The sequence below is a fragment of the Trichomonas vaginalis genome, chromosome II, assembly GCF_026262505.1.
Source record: "Trichomonas vaginalis G3 chromosome II, whole genome shotgun sequence".
NCBI classification, from domain to species: domain Eukaryota; phylum Parabasalia; order Trichomonadida; family Trichomonadidae; genus Trichomonas; species Trichomonas vaginalis.
In genome coordinates, this window is record NC_067204.1 from 13,979,755 (window position 1) to 13,997,227 (window position 17,473).

Consider the following 17,473-nt stretch of genomic DNA (forward strand, 5'->3'; position numbering starts at 1 on the left):
GAATGTACCTTGTCTTCACACATGACTCAAGATACTTCATCTTCTCTTCTGTAACAAGACCAGAGTTCCTGAGACATGTAAGAATGCAAGGTTCATTGACAATTGTTTCAATTGAATTGTAAATTCCATACCTTGTCAAGTCAATGTCAGACTTATTTATGAACGGGAAGTATCCAGCATGTTGTCTGACTGCTTGAGGGTTAGGTTGGTACCATTCAAATTTTACACTTGCAATTCCTTCAATTGCATTCAAAATGTCTGAGTCGGAGTCAACCATTTGTTCTCTCTTTGTAGTCTTGAAAGCGTCAAGAAGCATTGCAGCTGTTGTGACATTGCCATGTGCATAGTAAATGTGACCGTCCAAATCTGTTATGGTTAGTCTGAGATTGTATCCTTTCTTATTTCCGTCTTGTATGGCAGCAAGTACACCCATGAAGCCTTCTTTGTTCTTTCCTTCGTCAAAGTTTACTGTAAAGGTTCGACCAGATGTAATTTGACTTCTAACTTCACGATACTTTTCATATGCATATCTTGTTCTTTCCATGGGAGCATGTGCGTCTTCACCTTTTCCTTTTTTCCTTCTCAAGGATGCAATTGTTCGTCATGTTTCCAGTAGAATTCTGGCAAAGCCGTCGTGTCCTTCAACTTGAGGTTCACTAACATCGAAAGGCATGTCCATAAGACGTTCTTCCTTCTAACCTCTCTAGTCTGTTTTGGATAATTTGCGCGTGCTGTTTTAAGTCCATTTCGTAGCAAGACCAGACAATTTGTCATAGACTTTTATGGGTCTTCCCTTCCTATATTTAAAATTCTTCGAAACTCTCCAACCATATCTTTGTAACTCTGCTTTTTATTCTAGCAGACTTTCTATCCATTCTATATGGGGGCATTTTTATAAAAATATAAAAATGTTTTTTTCTTTACTTTACATAACCACCTGCTGCCATAAGTCTTTGACGCCAACCCATACCAGCTAATGAAGGTTGAGTTGGTTTAGTTTGGAAACTAAACTTTGGTTTTGGTTTATCTTCAGTTTTTGGTTTTTCTTCTTCTATCGGTTTTTTCGTCACTTTTTCGGTTCCTCTGACTTTACCTCACTTGCAGGTATGGTAGTGTTGTCAACATCTTCGTAAATATCATATGCCATTTGTTTTGTTTTCCTTTCAACTTTTTTGTGTTTGTTGTAAAGTTTAGAATATTTCGACTCTAAGTCAATGAGATGTTCTATAATGAACTGTTGGTCAGTGAAGTAAACTTTTCCATCTGTTGTCTCGAAAGCTCCTTCAGACTTCAATATTTTATTTGTGAGAGTCTGTTTCTTTTTTGAGATACTAGCCGTTCCATTTCTATGAAAGTGACTTTGTAGTTAGGGTTTGTATTTCCAGACCTGGCACTTTCTATTATTGAATTTTTCTCTTCATCTGTAAGTTCTTTGACAGGTTTTGACAATGGTTCTGAACTTTTTGTTTGTGGTGTCAAATCTACCGTTTCAACTTCTTCGGTCATTTCATCTCAGTAAAAATTTTAGTTTGTTTTGTTTTCAACTGGTTGTTTAGGTTTTTTAAGTCGGTCTAAAACTTCCTGAGGTATAGGAAGAACTTGACAAAACGTGGTTGTGTAACTGCTGGAAGCCGACAAATCCATCTTGAACCCATTTGTCTCAATGCTGTATTGTTCATTTCATCTCAGTAAAAAACTTTACATTCCCCACGTTTGAGGCGGTTGAGGTTGGTTATTGTTTACCCATTGTTGTGCATGGTTATATCCTCTGTTAAAGAATCTTTCACCTTGGTCCATGTAGTGTCCTGCTTGGTTATAGTAGTCATTTGCTTTGTTATAGTAGTTTCCTGCTTGTCTTCCTACATTGTCCATCCATCCTTGAACTTTTCCTCTTGTTTCAGGATTTGGAATAAGATTTGCTGCATCTCGTGCTACATCCCAACCTTTCTGTACAGTTTGTATAATAGGTTGTGCTTTCTCTTTAAGTATACCTAATGTACTCAAAATCTTCCTTCCAACTCCAAATACACCTCTGGCTATTGTTCCAACTGCGGGCAAAAATCTAGATGCAACTCCTGCTAACGCGCCAAATAAACCCATTTCTTATGGGTTAAAAAATGACGAATCCAAACAAGGACCCGTATGTTTCTAAAGCAACAAAGAAAGCACTCATGGTAAAAATCTTTAGTTCAACACCAAATGCTTGGTTTATGGATATCTTGGAAAACATTCCGAGGTATAGAGAAGATGGACCACCATACTGGCTAATATTTGTCGGTCAAAACACAAGATACTGTGAAGCCATACCATTACAGTCCAAAAATATTTTAGATGTGAAAACTGCTTTGACAATATTCGTTGACAAATACCATCCAACAAAACTGACATCTGACTGTGAACGTTCTTTCAAATCAGACGATATTAAAAACTATCTGCGTTCAAAAAATGTAAACCAATATTTCATTGTCGACCAAAACCATTCTGCTCTTGGTGTCATTGACAGTTGTATAAAAATCTTAAGAGACTTAAACCAACCACAAGGTGGTGAAGCAAATGAAATGTCATATGACGACAAATACAGACATTTCTCCATGGCAAAGATGAGACAAGTTTTAAATATTTACAATAGCCGTAAACAAAAAGGTTTGGGAAACCACTCCCCTGAAGAAATGAAAAACAACCCCGACTTAGAGAAAGACTATATATTTAATAGTTTAGTCAAAAGAGACAAACAAGAAAGAATGCCAGGCTTCAAACTTAAGAAAGGTGACAAAGTAAAAATAGAAATACCTAAACGCGACCCATATGAAAATACTATTGACTATGACAACAATGGGAACTCGACAGGTACTCACGTTCGTGTTCGTAAAAATAGAAGAAAGTATACAAGAGAATATTATGAAGTTTTAGGCAAACATGGCAAAATGTACAGACTGCAAGCAGAAGATAAAACTACTATTGTCAGACCTCGTTTCAAACTTGTCAAAGTTCAAGGTGGTATACTTTCAAAGACAGTTCCTAACAAATATAAGACAACTCCTGACGAATATGCTAAAGAAGTTGAAAATGACGACTAAGCATTTCTATACCATGCGTAAACTGTCATGTAAGGTGGCATGTAGTCTTTACTTTGTCCCGTTGTTTGCGTATACCCTGAAACGCGATGTGTATGGTTTCCTTCTCCCTGTGTGCTACCCCAGAAACAATTTATAGCAAACTGAACGTTGTCTTTAACATCATATCCTTTACCTTTTTTCATTGCTGACCAATCCCAAAATCTATGCTTATGCCAACCTGCTTGAGATGTACTTAAATCTATGTAGTGACTATGCGCAGGTAAGTTTTCACCTGAAATCGTTTTACTTCCACCTGTTTCCTTTGAAGAGTTTGCACAATACAAAAACCTGTCGACTATTTGAGTCCAAGTTCCAAAACCAAGTACTACTTCTGGTCTGGTAGAGTTCATTGACGTGTAAATAGAACCTATAGGATATAGTGTTTGAAGTATTTCTGTCTTTAACGTTTGAAGCTCTGTTTTGTCAGCTTTTTTATCATATAAATCTTGAGCAGTGAATTTAACTTTTTTTTCATCCTCCATGACATAGACATTTCTACATCTAATGTATCTCATCGTTGTTATGTCTTCTTCCGATGTTAAACCTTGTGGAAAGTTAGGAGGTTTCCAATTTAATACATCCCCACCAGTTTCTTCAACCGTTCCTTCAATATTTTCTATACCAACAGTTGCGAAGAAATCGTGTGTATGTCCAACGTCACTTTTCCTGTTTAAGGTTTCTTGTAAGTTTGTAATATTTGCAATGGTATGTGTATGAGTCTTTTTAGAATATTCTTTGTCAGCTCTTGTCACTTCACTTGACATTTTATTGTCAACATATGTTTTATCTGCTTTGTCATCTAACATTGCTGGTAGTTCATCTACGTCATAGATGTTATGTGTATGATGTTTTTGTGGGTATGTTCTATCTGTCCATGCGAGAATATAGTCTCTTGTTGCATCTACATACTCTTTGTCAGCTTTGTTGTCAATATCTGCCTTCAAAAGAAGTTCATCTATAGGTTTCTCGTTTAAAGTTCTTTTTGTTGGATTTATACAAACAGTATGGTTCTTACTGTCTTGAAACAGAAACTCGTCTGTCAATGGGTTTATCGTCAGTTTTAAGTTTCCTTCTTTCAATGACTCAGATATCTTAGAATAGTTTGAAAAGTTTGTTGTGTTCTTATTTAGAGCTTGCATAATGAGTTGTCGGTTGTGTTGTATTTCTCTCATGGAAGCAATATCTTTCGACATTTTTATTCTAGATAAAATATGCTTCCAATAGAAAAAGAAAATTCAAGAGTTGCTACAACTAAACCATTAGATGAACTTTTTACTAATGTCGGTCAAAAGTTTGAGACAGAGACCGTAAAGCATGAAGGCTATCGTTTTGACTACCCATTAAGATGGCTAAGAGACCCATCTGTCACAAAAGCTATTGGCTTTCGTAGAATGAAGTTTGTGTCTGTAGAAGATAAAAGTTTTCCATTTATTGTAAGGTTTCATATAGATTATATATCTGAAGGGAAACGAAAAATGTGGGAAGAAATTGAGCTAATACAAGTTGACCTTTCATCTTCTCTACAGACTGCGTTAAAAAATATAGAAGATAAAATAAATTCATGTTATGCAAAATATGCTGATGAATATGCAAATACCGAGAGCACACTTTATGTGAGAATTGTATATGACAAATAAAATTCACAAGTGTCATTTCAAATCTACGAAGACAATCCAAAGAAAGACGAACAAATATATACAGAATTCACTGCAATGTCATGGTATTATTTGCAAAGAATGTTAAATCAGAAAGTCAAACTTCCTTTAGCAAATATTTACAGTCGATATGCAAGAGATGAACCATATTTATTTAAAGATGTTTTCGACTCAGATGCTATTATAGTTCATGCTTCATTTTCTGGTGCGCAAAACTCTTTTTTATGCTTGGCAAATGACTTTTACGAAAAACCTACAAAGTTATACGAACCACCAAGTGGAAGTATTTCAGACTTTCAAGTATGGTTTACTACAGATGGAAGAAAAAGAATAATTCCATTATACCATGCGTTTTACTTAGAACTTAGTTTCATATACAACTACTATCGAACGATAAAAATATAATTTTTTAATACGGTTGAGGTGTTGGATTTGGTTGCCAACTAGACTGTGGTGCAGGTTCAGGCTGTTGTATAACAGGAGCTTGTTCTTCTGGTTCAGGGTCTTTAGGTATAATACCAACAAACTGACCTACTCTTTTACCAATATTTTTGACTCCGTTCCAAATTCCTTTTCCGACAGATTTTATTCCATTCCATATACCTCTTCCAACATTTCGAAAGAAGTTTCCAATACTACTGAAGAAACCCATTTTACTATATGTAAAAATCTAATGTCCGCCTAGTCTCTTACGTTTCCTGTTGAGTTCCATAGCATTCTTTAACTGGAGCTCATACATTCTGTTTCTCCTCTGGTAGAAAACATATTCTGGGTCAACTCCTGTGTTCGCGTCATCTGCATAAAGTTGTTTATATCCCACTTCAGGGTTTGTATAAAACTCTTTCCATCTCATATTTGCATACCATGGTGGCAAACCTAACGCAGCGTCATTTGACATGGCAGTTTGCATTTGTACATCTGTTGGCACTTGACCATAGTTTGCCATTGCAGTTTGTATTCTAACTTCATTTGGAATATTCTCTGGGTTTGGTTGTCCAGGTTGCTGTGCATTCGCTAAGTTCTGTGCGTCCATTTAATATTAGATAAAAATATCTCTTACGAGTACATATGCTGAACATTTGCAGGCATTGGTTCATCTTCATATTCTCTGTACTTTTCTGCCACGTCAAATAAATAAATGACACAATGGAAAAAACCTAAAACAAGTAGTCCTATTTCAAACCACATTTACTTACTAATAAAATTTCTTTGTTATGACACTTTCTCCAGTTTATAGGACCTCTCTCATATTCTATCTTGTCATATATAAACTCATAGTCATGTATGTCCTCTAACCATCTCATAACGGTTTCCAAACCACTTTTATCGGATGTAAAGTAAAAGCATGGATGGTTATGTAAAACGTCTAAAGTTTCTAAAGAGTCTCTCAAAGTCCAGTCTACTTGGTATTGAAAATCCCATGTGTTATAGAACGGTGGGTCCACCATAAAGAAAACATTTTCCTTGTCTTTATATTTTTCATACAACTCTGTCCAATGACATCTCACAAACTCTATACCCTCAATATATTTTTCTATGTCCTCTTTGAAAACATTTGTATAGTTGAGATATAAAACTTTTGACATAAGTGTTTCAATGTCATGAACTCTTATAGCACCACTATATAATAGTCTAGCAGATATACTATCCCAGTCTATATATTCTGCTTTTTTCAAAACCTCTCTCACAATATTTTTCTTATCTAATGGTATACGTTCCATCTTACCTATAGGTATCTTTTCTTTTAACTCTTTCAATATTTTGTTAGTGTCTGGAATATGTTTGAGACGGTTCATATAGTTGTCGAAGTCATTGCATATAATCTTTGAGTCAGGAAATACGGTATGACATAAATGGGATATATAGAAACTTCCACCGAACAAATCTACAAATGTTAGACCATTCGGTAGTTTCTTAAGTTCTCTCAATATAATATCTTTACATTTACTCTTATTTCCAAAGAACGGTAACGGAGGTTTTGTAAAATTCATTTATATATAATAATAAAAATGTTTTTTCCTGAAAAGTGACAGAAAAGTGACAAAACATGTACGAAGAAGTCTTGAAAATTCAAGAGGGTAGAAAAGAGGTTAGAAAAGAGGTTATATCTAACCTTCTACCCTAAACATTATTTTTGTCTGATTTTACGAAGAAGTCTTGACAAAACATGAAAACATATATAATTTGTGAAAAGCTCCTGGAAGACCCGTATATAAGAACTTCATTTATACTAAACATCTTCAGGGCTAGAAGGGGCGCAGCCCCTGGAAGCCCCAATACCTTTTTTTTTTTTTTTTTTTTTTTTTTTTGAATGCCATAAAACATTGATAAATATGAAAAGAAATGGAATTTGATAAAACAATAATAAACATGAAATGAAAGAGAATTCTATAAACCAATGATAAATATGAAATGAAAGAGAATTCTATAAAACATTGATAAATATGAAATGAAAGAGAATGCCATAAAACATTGATAAATATGAAAAGAAATGGAATTTGATAAAACAATAATAAACATGAAATGAAAGAGAATTCTATAAACCAATGATAAATATGAAATGAAAGAGAATTCTATAAAACAATGATTAATATGAAATGAAAGAGGATTTCATAAAACAATGATAAATATGAAAAGAAAGAAGATTTCATAAAACAATGATAAATATGAAAAGAAAGAAGATTTCATAAAATAATGATAAATATGAAAAGAAAGAGAATGAAATAAAACAATAATAAATATGAAATGAAAAAGAATTCTATAAAACGATAATAAATATGAAAAGAAAGATAATGATCTAAAACAATGATAAATATTGAAAGAAAGAGAATAAGTTTCATGTTAACATCTGCGCCAAGCTCAACTAGGAATTGGACGATTTCTATTGAGTTCGCTTTGATTGCAATACTAAGAGGGCATTCATTAACATCGAGAGAATTTCATAAAACAATGATAAATATGATGAGAAAGAGAATTTTATAAAGCGATGATAAATATGAGATGAAAGAGGATTTCATAAAACAATGATAAATATGAAAAGAAAGAGAATGTTATAAAACAATAATAAATATGAAATGAAAGAGAATGTAATAAAATAATGATAAATATGAAAAGAAAGAGAATGAAATAAAACAATAATAAATATGAAATGAAAAAGAATTCTATAAAACGATAATAAATATGAAAAGAAAGATAATGATCTAAAACAATGATAAATATTGAAAGAAAGAGAATAAGTTTCATGTTAACATCTGCGCCAAGCTCAACTAGGAATTGGACGATTTCTATTGAGTTCGCTTTGATTGCAATACTAAGAGGGCATTCATTAACATCGAGAGAATTTCATAAAACAATGATAAATATGATGAGAAAGAGAATTTTATAAAGCGATGATAAATATGAGATGAAAGAGGATTTCATAAAACAATGATAAATATGAAAAGAAAGAGAATGTTATAAAACAATAATAAATATGAAATGAAAGAGAATGTAATAAAATAATGATAAATATGATGAGAAAGAGAATTTTATAAAGCGATGATAAATATGAGATGAAAGAGGATTTCATAAAACAATGATAAATATGAAAAGAAAGAGAATGTCATAAAACAATGATTAATATGAAAATAAAGAGAATGTAATAAAATAATGATGAATATGAAAAGAAAGAGAATGTAATAAAATAATGATAAATATGAAAAGAAAGAGAATGTTATAAAATAATGATAAATATGAAAAGAAAGAGAATGAAATAAAATAGTGATAAATATGAAAAGAAAGAGAATGTTATAAAACAATAATAAATATGAAATGAAAGAGAATTATATGAAATGAAAGAAAATTATATAAAACAATGATAAATATGAAAAGAAAGAGAATGTAATAAAAAAATTATAAATATGAAAAGAAAGAGATGATAAATTTTATTGATATCTTCTCCATTAGAAAGTAAATAAGATGCAATATCGTAATTTCCGAAATGCATACTTTCTGCTATTGAATCAGGAGTTTGTCCAAAATTTGATTTAAGATACTCTGCAATTTCATAGTTTCGATAATCCAGTGCTAAATTAATCATTTTTTTAAATGATTTACCATCTTCTATCATTTGCATAAAAATGTTTTCATTTCCACCTTGAACAGCATATCTTTCGGAGTAATCAGTGTATTGAGCTCCTAAATTTTTCAAGTAAATGAAACATAATTCTGATCCATATTTAATTGCACAGTCAAGTGGTGTGATATCATTAATCTTCTGATTAATATCTAGATTTGGGAATTTAATCTTAAGATCATTAACTTTATCCCATGCAATATAGTATAAAGGAGATTCTGTTGAATATAAATTCAGAATTTCTTCTTCTTTCATTTTGGGTTCGAAGTTTTGGAATTTGAAACCTTGATAATGTAGCAGCGTCGTTAATCTCTTATTTTTCGGTTCATATATGCATGAAAATGCGTTTGATATCTTTTGATAAAGTTCTGAAAATAATTTAATTTTTTTAACACGAATTTGTGAAATAATATCAATCAGATAAAGCGTTATTTGGATAGACATTTTGTGAGTTGTTATTAATTCGATAATTTGTGAAGATATTTGTATAATATTATTGGAATTGACGTCATATATGATTTTTGATGCTTGATCTGGGTATTCGAATACTTTAATTAGCTTATGGTCACTGTAATTACCCCAATTCTCATGTTTTGGCTGCTCTGAACTTGACATACTATGAAAAAATTTTGTCTGTGACACTTTTCCACTGTTCAAATAGCCTATTTTTGATAAGAATATTTTTGAAATTTTTATTTTATCGATAAAATATCGAAATTGGGAAATACAATAGCATCGAATTTTCAAATTTAAGGTCTCAGTAAGCTCCAATTTTAAGGAAACGGATACTTTGAAATTTAAGGGTGCCCTATAACGATAATGTAAACATCACAAAATTAACCTTATTAGAACTCGAATGAATGGATTATCCAGATTCTAGTTCTCAATATAATAGCCTTAAAAGTGCTTTTCTGAGGGTGGTCTATCGTCTATAGGGCACCCTTAAGAAATAAATACAAAAAAAAATTAAAGTTCCGGATTCGGCCAAACGATTGCTATCGTTAAAGTCCGAAAATAACATTGCCCAAATCTAATCATAGATCCTAAGTTTAAAAGAAGTTTATTTTGAAATTTACCAACAATAACTTTTGAAGGCTACACGAACGCCCATCTGACTTTAATTCAAATTTTTGACAACTGGCGTGAAGCGACATTGAAAATTAACCTTAACCATCTGAATTGAAAGCCCTATGGGTGTAAGTACACCCTTTACGTTCATTGAAAGAGAAAAAAAATCTTCGGTTTAATGCATCAGAAATGCAAATATCGCAAAACAAATGTAACAATAAAAAAATATTAATGGCAATGGATTTTATTGATATTAAGGATACCCTTACATGTCAGATTTTTTGCGCATACGAAGAAGTCATGCTAGACATGAGCTATAAACCTGAAATTTTAGCAACATATTTAAAACTTTTTAAACTACAATACACTTTAATATTCAAGAACAAAAATATTCTTTTTAGAAATTACATAATTATTTTATGTGAAATCTATATAAAAACATATTTTGCGAGCGTAACTTTTTTCTTTATAAGCACCTTATATGACTGATAAACTGTGAAGGCACATAATTGTTAATTCATAGAGTTGATATGTTTCCAAAATTGAGAGGAAATTTGAAAATTGAATACCCTTTCAATTCAATTTTCAAAAGATATCAGCTCCTTCAATAATTGAAGGACGATTTTGATCATTTGCTCTTAAAACAAGTATGCCATGGAGAAAAAAGTTACGCTCGCAAATCTGAAATATAACTATCATATAAAAAAATTAAATTTCTAATTTTTTACTCTATAGATATTATTGGCCATTTGTGTAATGCATAAAAGTTTATGTCATATGCATACATTTGGAAGTATGGGAGACGAGGGAAATTACTTCTATGAGGCACTAGGATTTTTAAAAATTTCTCTATCGGACTCACCATTCAATTTCTCGAAAATTAAAAAAAATCAATAATAGCTAAAATGTATTATGCATAACAAATTTTAATGTTACACGGTATTTTTTGAACTTCATGACATGAATTTTCTTTATATTATTTTTTTTGGATTTTCTATGATTTATGCGATAGGCTGGAACAACATTGTAAGTGCAATGATATCATTTATAGAGAAATCTAAAACTTCAGCATTCAGAACTCGCAACCACAAAAATATTCATTTGCTAAGTAAGTAAAGTTGATTAAGTTCGACACTTAGCTTTTATACGTAAAACCAAGTGTGTATTGTTATTTCTTGTTAAATTATTGAGAAAAAAATAAATTGTAAGAGAAACGATACTGATTATTGAAATAATATTGAGGGTAGCTGCAGATTTCTTCATTAACATGCCGGAAATTTGTTAATCTTGGTTTTCTATCATAAAATCTGTCGAAGAATCTAAAAACGGAGATATAAAATAGAGATCATGTAAATCTAGAGTATCCTGTCAGAAAAATAGACTAAGCATGTAACCCTTTTTTGGTCATAAACACTTTTTACCACTTAGTCATACAGATGATCATTAAATTTAAACGAGCACTTTTTGTCAGAATTTATTCTTTTACAAAGACAGAAGATTTTAGTATTATTTAATATTAGTGCTGTAGCAAAATTCAAAAAATGGTGAAAATTCAGTGAATTTGTGAATTCACATTTTTTTTCGACATTTTTCTTGATATATCCATGCACATTAAGAACACAGCTTTGATACACTTAAAAAAGCATATTTCATATGAAATTGTTAAAGAAATAAACAATTTATATATAAAAATTGCACTTATGGGCAGTTTAGATATATAATTTATATATAACATATATACAAATCCATAGACAAAGTGCAATAACTACAATGTTGTAGAAAATTACAGCAGAAATACTGACTTTTTGAAGGATAATAAGAATTCTTCTAAATGTTGTATTTTTATAATTTGATTGATTTTTTTTACTATTTCATTAATCTTTTATGAATAATAATTATTTTTAATATATGTGCTATTAAAATTTCAAATTTTGACTAATATATCTAAGTTATCTGAACGAAACATTTAGAAAATATCATACTTACATTGAAATAGCAAGTAGAGCATATTAATAGCAAGTTTCTTGGCTTTATATCTATCATCTATTGTTGTTTGATCAAACAAAATTCACTCTATTATATGGTGTCAATTAATTAAAACAATTTTTAATAGTTATTTATTTAGTGCGAATAAGTGCAAACTCATAAATGAATAACTTAATAGTAGAAATGAATTATCTGATATAAATCTCACATTTTGTCCATCAGAAATACTTTAATTGCATACGCATAACTATTAGTAATACGTCTGGAGTGTCAATTAATAACAATCCCACAACAAGTAAAATTCAGATTTTTATTAAACTTATTTTTTCCTAAAAGTTTTCTCAAATTACTATATATACATATGTGGATAAAATAATAGTAATATTGTAAAAAATTAGATAATTTTTTTTATTTGAGAACCTCTCAAAAGTTCATTCAATTTATCAATTGTTTCAGTTTGATGTATATTCATTTCTGGAGCCTAAAACTTTAGCAATCATGACAATATCATATTCTCTTTCTAACTACGCAATGTAAGGGTATCCTTAACTGATTTAATGGAACGCAGGGGCTCTCCGGTGGAGCTATTGTCACCAATTGGCGCAATATATTTTCCCTCCATTGTTCCATGTATAATATAATGACAGAAATAAATCCGAATAAAATAATCAATATTTATCAATAAACTTATATTATTTTTAACATAAGGTCAGAAATGTACCATCATAAGGCTTAATGCATTCAAGAAAAGAATGAGATAAAAATCAAATTGAATTATCAATGAAATTTAAAAATAAATAAAAAAAAATCATTAATGAAAAAAATACAACATTTACAAATGAATAAAAACATTATTATTAATCAAACAGAAGAAACATTCTTAGATTTAATTGGAGCTCTGTAAATTGCAGCTTCAAATGTGAGTTTTCCTACTTGTTTGTTCTGAGTATTCCATAGAGGAACAGTCTGTGTCATCTCTTTGTTTCCATCTAAGAACGGAAGCATGTTGACTTCTGTTCTCGCGGCTTCTGTCAACATATCTTCTCTCTGACGACAAATAATGACAGAAGCTGATGTCCTTTCGAGGTATTCTGCAAGGAAGAAGTCATTCTTGCAAACAAAGATCATTCTTGAGTTGAAAACTCCTGATGTTATGTCAACTGGCTGAGATTCTGTGGATTGATGCTCCAAAAGCTCAACATTGAGGAATACTTTGGATGGTTTCTTTCCTATGAAGCTGTGTTCGAAAGAAAACGTCTTGAAGTAGATAATAATTGCGGTTTGATCTTGGCCGATCTGGAAAATGTCCTGTTTAGTGAATTTGATGCTTGGAGCACCTTTAATGAACTCTGGCATTGCATGAACTTGGTCTGTTGGCAACTTTTCGTATTCATTTGCAATATCAGTGAGAGAATTCTCGAGTTTGGAGATGTTTTCACGTTTAATATCACTCTCATGCTGTAGTTGTTGATCTTTGTTCTGTAATTCTTCGATTTCTTGTTGAATATCTCGGATTTGTTGCTCAAGTTCTGTTTTTTCTTTGTTTTTATCAACAACGTCTTGTGGAGATAGGGCGTAACTCTCCATTTGTGCAATAAAGTTATTAAACTTCATGTTGGTCGAAGGATCTTCATTTAATTGTTCTTTGAGTTTATCTAGCTCTGCTGTGATTTCTTCTTCCTTTGATGACTTCTTTGGTGATGTAGCTTCGAGTTCATGGATCTTTTGTTCAAGATTTGCGTTTGATTCTTCTAATCTGGCTGAATCATTTTGGAGATCGGCAATTTCTCGCTTGAGCTGATCTTTGGCAGCTTGTTCCTTAGCCTTGTTAAGTCTTTCTATTCTTGCTTCATTATCTAGGCCAGAAGCGTCAATTTCTGACTGAAGTTGGGCATTTTGAGATTCTAGGTCTTGCGCCTTCTGTAATTCTTGTTTCTTTTGTTCTAATTTCTTGTAATAATCGTTATATTCTCTTTGCGCTTGAGTGTTTTGGTCTGCTTGAGATTGATATCCATGAACAACATCATCTCTGTGCATTTCGAGCTTTTCATACTGTTTCCTTAATGTATCTAAGTCAGCTGTTAACTGATCTGATTGCTGTCTGTACTTATTCAAATTCATTCTTCTTTGAATTACTTCTCCGAAGCCAATTTGTTCTTTATCTGCATCCATTTGATCATTCAATTCTTCTGGAGTTGCTTTTCCATGTAATACAAGTAATGCAAAGTCAATATTTGGATCATGATGTTTAGAATTGTAATCATTTAACTGTTTAATCACATCAGTTCTCGATTTTGAACGTGCACTGCTACCTTTAAAGTTTGCTGCAACTGGTTGTTTAACTCTTGTCGCTGTAGCACCAGTTAATGCTTTAAAACTTCTGACTTGACGAAGTAAATTGTTTCGACGTCTTTGTTTTCGTGCAAGTTCTGCTTCAAGTTGCTTGATTTTTAACTGTAATTCCTTTACTTGGTCATCAGGGCCAATCTCTGATTTGGCTGTAACTAAAGCTTTAGCTTTTCTTTCAAGTGATTCACAATTCTTTAAAAACTCTTCTTTGAGATCATCAAGTGAAAGTTCTCCAGCTGTCCTTGCTTTTGGTGACAGCATTTTTATGCTAAAATTTAGAAACGGTTTTCAATTTTTTTTTTACAAAAAAAAAATATCAACGAAAACAAAGAGCAGTAAAGGTGTATTACCTGGTCCAATTGGACTACCTATTAAATGTCTACTTATATCTCCATTCATTGCTTGAATGATAAAGAAGAATACATTATAAAGCTTGATAAGTTATAATAATTTGTTATTGTTTGTATTAGTTCATTCTAATGAATGTATACTAGTTTTATTCCTCTTAACAATGCTATGTTTTGAGAAGATTAAGGATATTTCAGATTTACAACAACAAATATTTGTGGTTGAATTATATAAGATAAAATTGATATGGTAAGTATCTATAGATAAGAAAAATTAAGATATTATATAACTAATTCTATTATATTTATTCATGTGCTAAAATTAAAACAATATACTTTATATAATTAATAAATCCCGCAAACATATACTCATATGAAACCAATCTAATGTAATTTGCACTTCATAATGCATTAAAATGCTTATAATACTAAAATTGATGAAAAATTATTAAAATTAACTTTGTCAATGAGCTTCGATAAGATCATATTGAGGATTATGGCATAAATAGTTAAGGTGGATTTCTGTCAGCCTCTTGGTATGATATTTAAGAGATTCTATTGATTTTGGAGCTAATTGTTTAGAAAAGTTGTATAATGTGAATGTAAATGTGCCAATGCAAGAGTTACTTATTGTTTCGCTAACAATGTTCCATGCATTTTGTTCTGCTTTTTCTATTTCTATTTTTGTTTTTTCTTCGTTATCTTCCATTGTATTACATCTAAAGTTTCGCCATAATATGTATTCGTTACGTAATTTTTCAATGACTGCGTCATATATAGGCATTATAGAAACGTGTAAATCAACAAAATCTATTTCTGCTTGATGTATATCTGTTTCAGCTTCCTCATCAGGATGTAGATCCTTAAGATGCTTGACTAATTCAAAAATTTCATGTTGATAATTCAAAGAATCATGCCAATATGTTGAAATTAGTTTTACTTCATACATCACGCGTTTAAATGGCTTATTTAATGAATCAATGTCCATAATTGTGAGAAATTCCTTATCAAAGTCCTTCAGAAGATTGGATAGTTCTTCTAAAGTTTTCTCCATATTGTCAGTTTTTTCAATGAAAAATGTCAAAAACAAATTCAAAAGAATTTTACCGCAAAGGAAACATATATAAAATGACGAATAATTTGCATATATAGATTGAGTATCCCCAACATCTGAGTTTTATAGTTCATTTTACAAAAATCTTCAAGGAAATTTTGAAGATTTAGACAAATCTAATTAAAATTACTTAAATTTGTTAAAAAATATTTTGAGTTATTTATAATAAAGAAAAGTATTTGACATTTATTAAGAAAATCGGCATTATAAAAAATAAAAATAAAAATTTCATGTATAAATCTATTTTCCAGCTGCATTATCAAGCTGCATAACGAGCCAATCAACAGCTTCCTCTAATCCTTGTCCAGTTAAGGAGCAAGCTGGTAATATAGTCCAATGTTGGTTTTTGATTTCAGAAAGCTGTAGAGTTTCCATGAGCTCACTGAGAGTCAAGCAATTTGGTAAGTCTTGTTTGTTAGCTAAAATTAATATGCTGCATTTGCTTGTAGAATCGTCTTCGAGAACTCTAAATAGTTCGTTTCTGGCCTCTGTCATACGCACTCTATCGCTTGAGTCAACTACGAATATAATTGCGTCTGTTCCGTTGAAAAATGTAGTCCAACCTTTTCTAAAAGCTGTTTGGCCGGCTAAATCCCAGCACTGTAGTCTGACATTCTTTCGTTCAATAGTTTCTACATTTGATCCGACTGTTGGTTGAGTATTTATAACAACTCCGTCGAGAAGCTTATATAACGCTGTTGTTTTGCCAGCATTATCAAGTCCGATAATTGTAATTTTGAAACGGCGCTGAGGATTTCCAAAAGCAAATCTCCAGAGGCCAGAAAGAAGACCTCCCATTAAATTGAATAGAAAACAATCGGAGAAATTTTCACTTTTATCGTTTTGAACTCAATTCTAAAATAGTCGCATACTTATGTTCGATCTCATGACATTTTCTCTTAATATGTAATAATTTAGCTTTTTCTGATTTCATTCCCAGAAAAAGGTACATTCACTATTTTTGACAAAATTTTAAATTTTCATGGGGTTGTAAATCTTATAATAACTAGATGAATAAGGAATGAATCCCAGTATAATGTGCATCATTATATTAAACACTATATGTAAGGCTAATGATTCTATTAACACTTATGAAGATCTATAGTATTTGAGCAGATAAATTTGATAATTTCCAAAACTCTTATATTTCAAAATTAAAGTGTGCGAATGCATTTAAATGAGAGCAAAAAGAGATTGATGCTGTTAAAACTAGGGGTGAATTTGCAATTATTTCGCATCACAAGAACTACCCAGTAAATTCGGCTATCTTTCTTTGCAATTATTCTCCATTATACATATAATATAATGGTTAGGGTTTGAAGAAAAGTTACTAGAGAATTATTGACTTTTGAAATAATGCAGAATTTTACTTGAAGAAATCATTAATTTATGAGTTCCAAATTGCTAAGCATGACGAAGGATCATTAAATTTGCTACAATTAAATACACTTATTGCAGAATTAAGATTTTTGAAATTAAAAGTTTGAAATATTGCCTTTTTGAATAAAAATTTAAATTTTATTATATAATCATGATAATATCTTATAGAAATTAAAAGAAAATATTTTAAACCATTCAAATATTTTGAATGTCTTATCAATTTAAAATATTAAAAGATAGCTTGATTTTATCATCATTAGTTGTTATCAAAGTTTTCTTCTTTTGATGAACAACAGTAAATGATTTGTTAATTACTTGTCTTCCTTTTTCGCAGCAAAATCGAA

At 31.0% G+C, this 17,473-nt stretch overlaps 8 protein-coding genes across 8 annotated transcripts, besides 4 other annotated features; 1 reads left to right on the forward strand and 7 right to left on the reverse strand.

The window, feature by feature from the left end:
• Window positions 1-7,080: part of a mobile genetic element that runs on past the window's edge.
• Window positions 1,699-2,100, reverse strand: TVAGG3_0541800 (uncharacterized protein; the record flags this gene model as incomplete). Its single annotated transcript, XM_051237936.1, has 1 exon — window positions 1,699-2,100. The coding sequence occupies one exon, from the start codon at window positions 2,098-2,100 to the stop codon at window positions 1,699-1,701; it is 402 nt and encodes a 133-aa protein (XP_051095760.1).
• TVAGG3_0541810 (uncharacterized protein) lies at window positions 4,328-4,753 on the forward strand (the record flags this gene model as incomplete). The annotated part of the gene is made up of 1 exon (XM_051237937.1): window positions 4,328-4,753. One exon carries the CDS (start codon window positions 4,328-4,330, stop codon window positions 4,751-4,753), a length of 426 nt encoding a protein of 141 aa, XP_051095761.1.
• On the reverse strand, window positions 5,181-5,423 carry TVAGG3_0541820 (serine threonine-protein phosphatase family; the record flags this gene model as incomplete). The annotated part of the gene is made up of 1 exon (XM_051237938.1): window positions 5,181-5,423. The coding sequence occupies one exon, from the start codon at window positions 5,421-5,423 to the stop codon at window positions 5,181-5,183; it is 243 nt and encodes an 80-aa protein (XP_051095762.1).
• TVAGG3_0541830 (uncharacterized protein) lies at window positions 5,442-5,681 on the reverse strand (the record flags this gene model as incomplete). The annotated part of the gene is made up of 1 exon (XM_051237939.1): window positions 5,442-5,681. One exon carries the CDS (start codon window positions 5,679-5,681, stop codon window positions 5,442-5,444), a length of 240 nt encoding a protein of 79 aa, XP_051095763.1.
• Window positions 7,081-8,612: 1,532 nt separating the features above from the next.
• Window positions 8,613-9,500, reverse strand: TVAGG3_0541840 (protein ubiquitination; the record flags this gene model as incomplete). Its single annotated transcript, XM_001301627.1, has 1 exon — window positions 8,613-9,500. One exon carries the CDS (start codon window positions 9,498-9,500, stop codon window positions 8,613-8,615), a length of 888 nt encoding a protein of 295 aa, XP_001301628.1.
• A 187-nt stretch (window positions 9,501-9,687) lies between these two features.
• Window positions 9,688-9,827: a mobile genetic element.
• A 149-nt stretch (window positions 9,828-9,976) lies between these two features.
• Window positions 9,977-10,095: a mobile genetic element.
• A 2,705-nt stretch (window positions 10,096-12,800) lies between these two features.
• TVAGG3_0541880 (retinitis pigmentosa GTPase regulator-interacting protein family) lies at window positions 12,801-14,561 on the reverse strand (the record flags this gene model as incomplete). The annotated part of the gene is made up of 1 exon (XM_001301628.1): window positions 12,801-14,549. The coding sequence occupies one exon, from the start codon at window positions 14,547-14,549 to the stop codon at window positions 12,801-12,803; it is 1,749 nt and encodes a 582-aa protein (XP_001301629.1).
• A 389-nt stretch (window positions 14,562-14,950) lies between these two features.
• TVAGG3_0541890 (uncharacterized protein) lies at window positions 14,951-15,689 on the reverse strand (the record flags this gene model as incomplete). The annotated part of the gene is made up of 1 exon (XM_001301629.1): window positions 15,099-15,689. One exon carries the CDS (start codon window positions 15,687-15,689, stop codon window positions 15,099-15,101), a length of 591 nt encoding a protein of 196 aa, XP_001301630.1.
• Window positions 15,690-15,805: 116 nt separating this feature from the next.
• Window positions 15,806-16,562, reverse strand: TVAGG3_0541900 (GTP binding; the record flags this gene model as incomplete). The annotated part of the gene is made up of 1 exon (XM_001301630.1): window positions 15,990-16,547. The coding sequence occupies one exon, from the start codon at window positions 16,545-16,547 to the stop codon at window positions 15,990-15,992; it is 558 nt and encodes a 185-aa protein (XP_001301631.1).
• Window positions 16,563-16,689: 127 nt separating this feature from the next.
• Window positions 16,690-17,473: part of a mobile genetic element that runs on past the window's edge.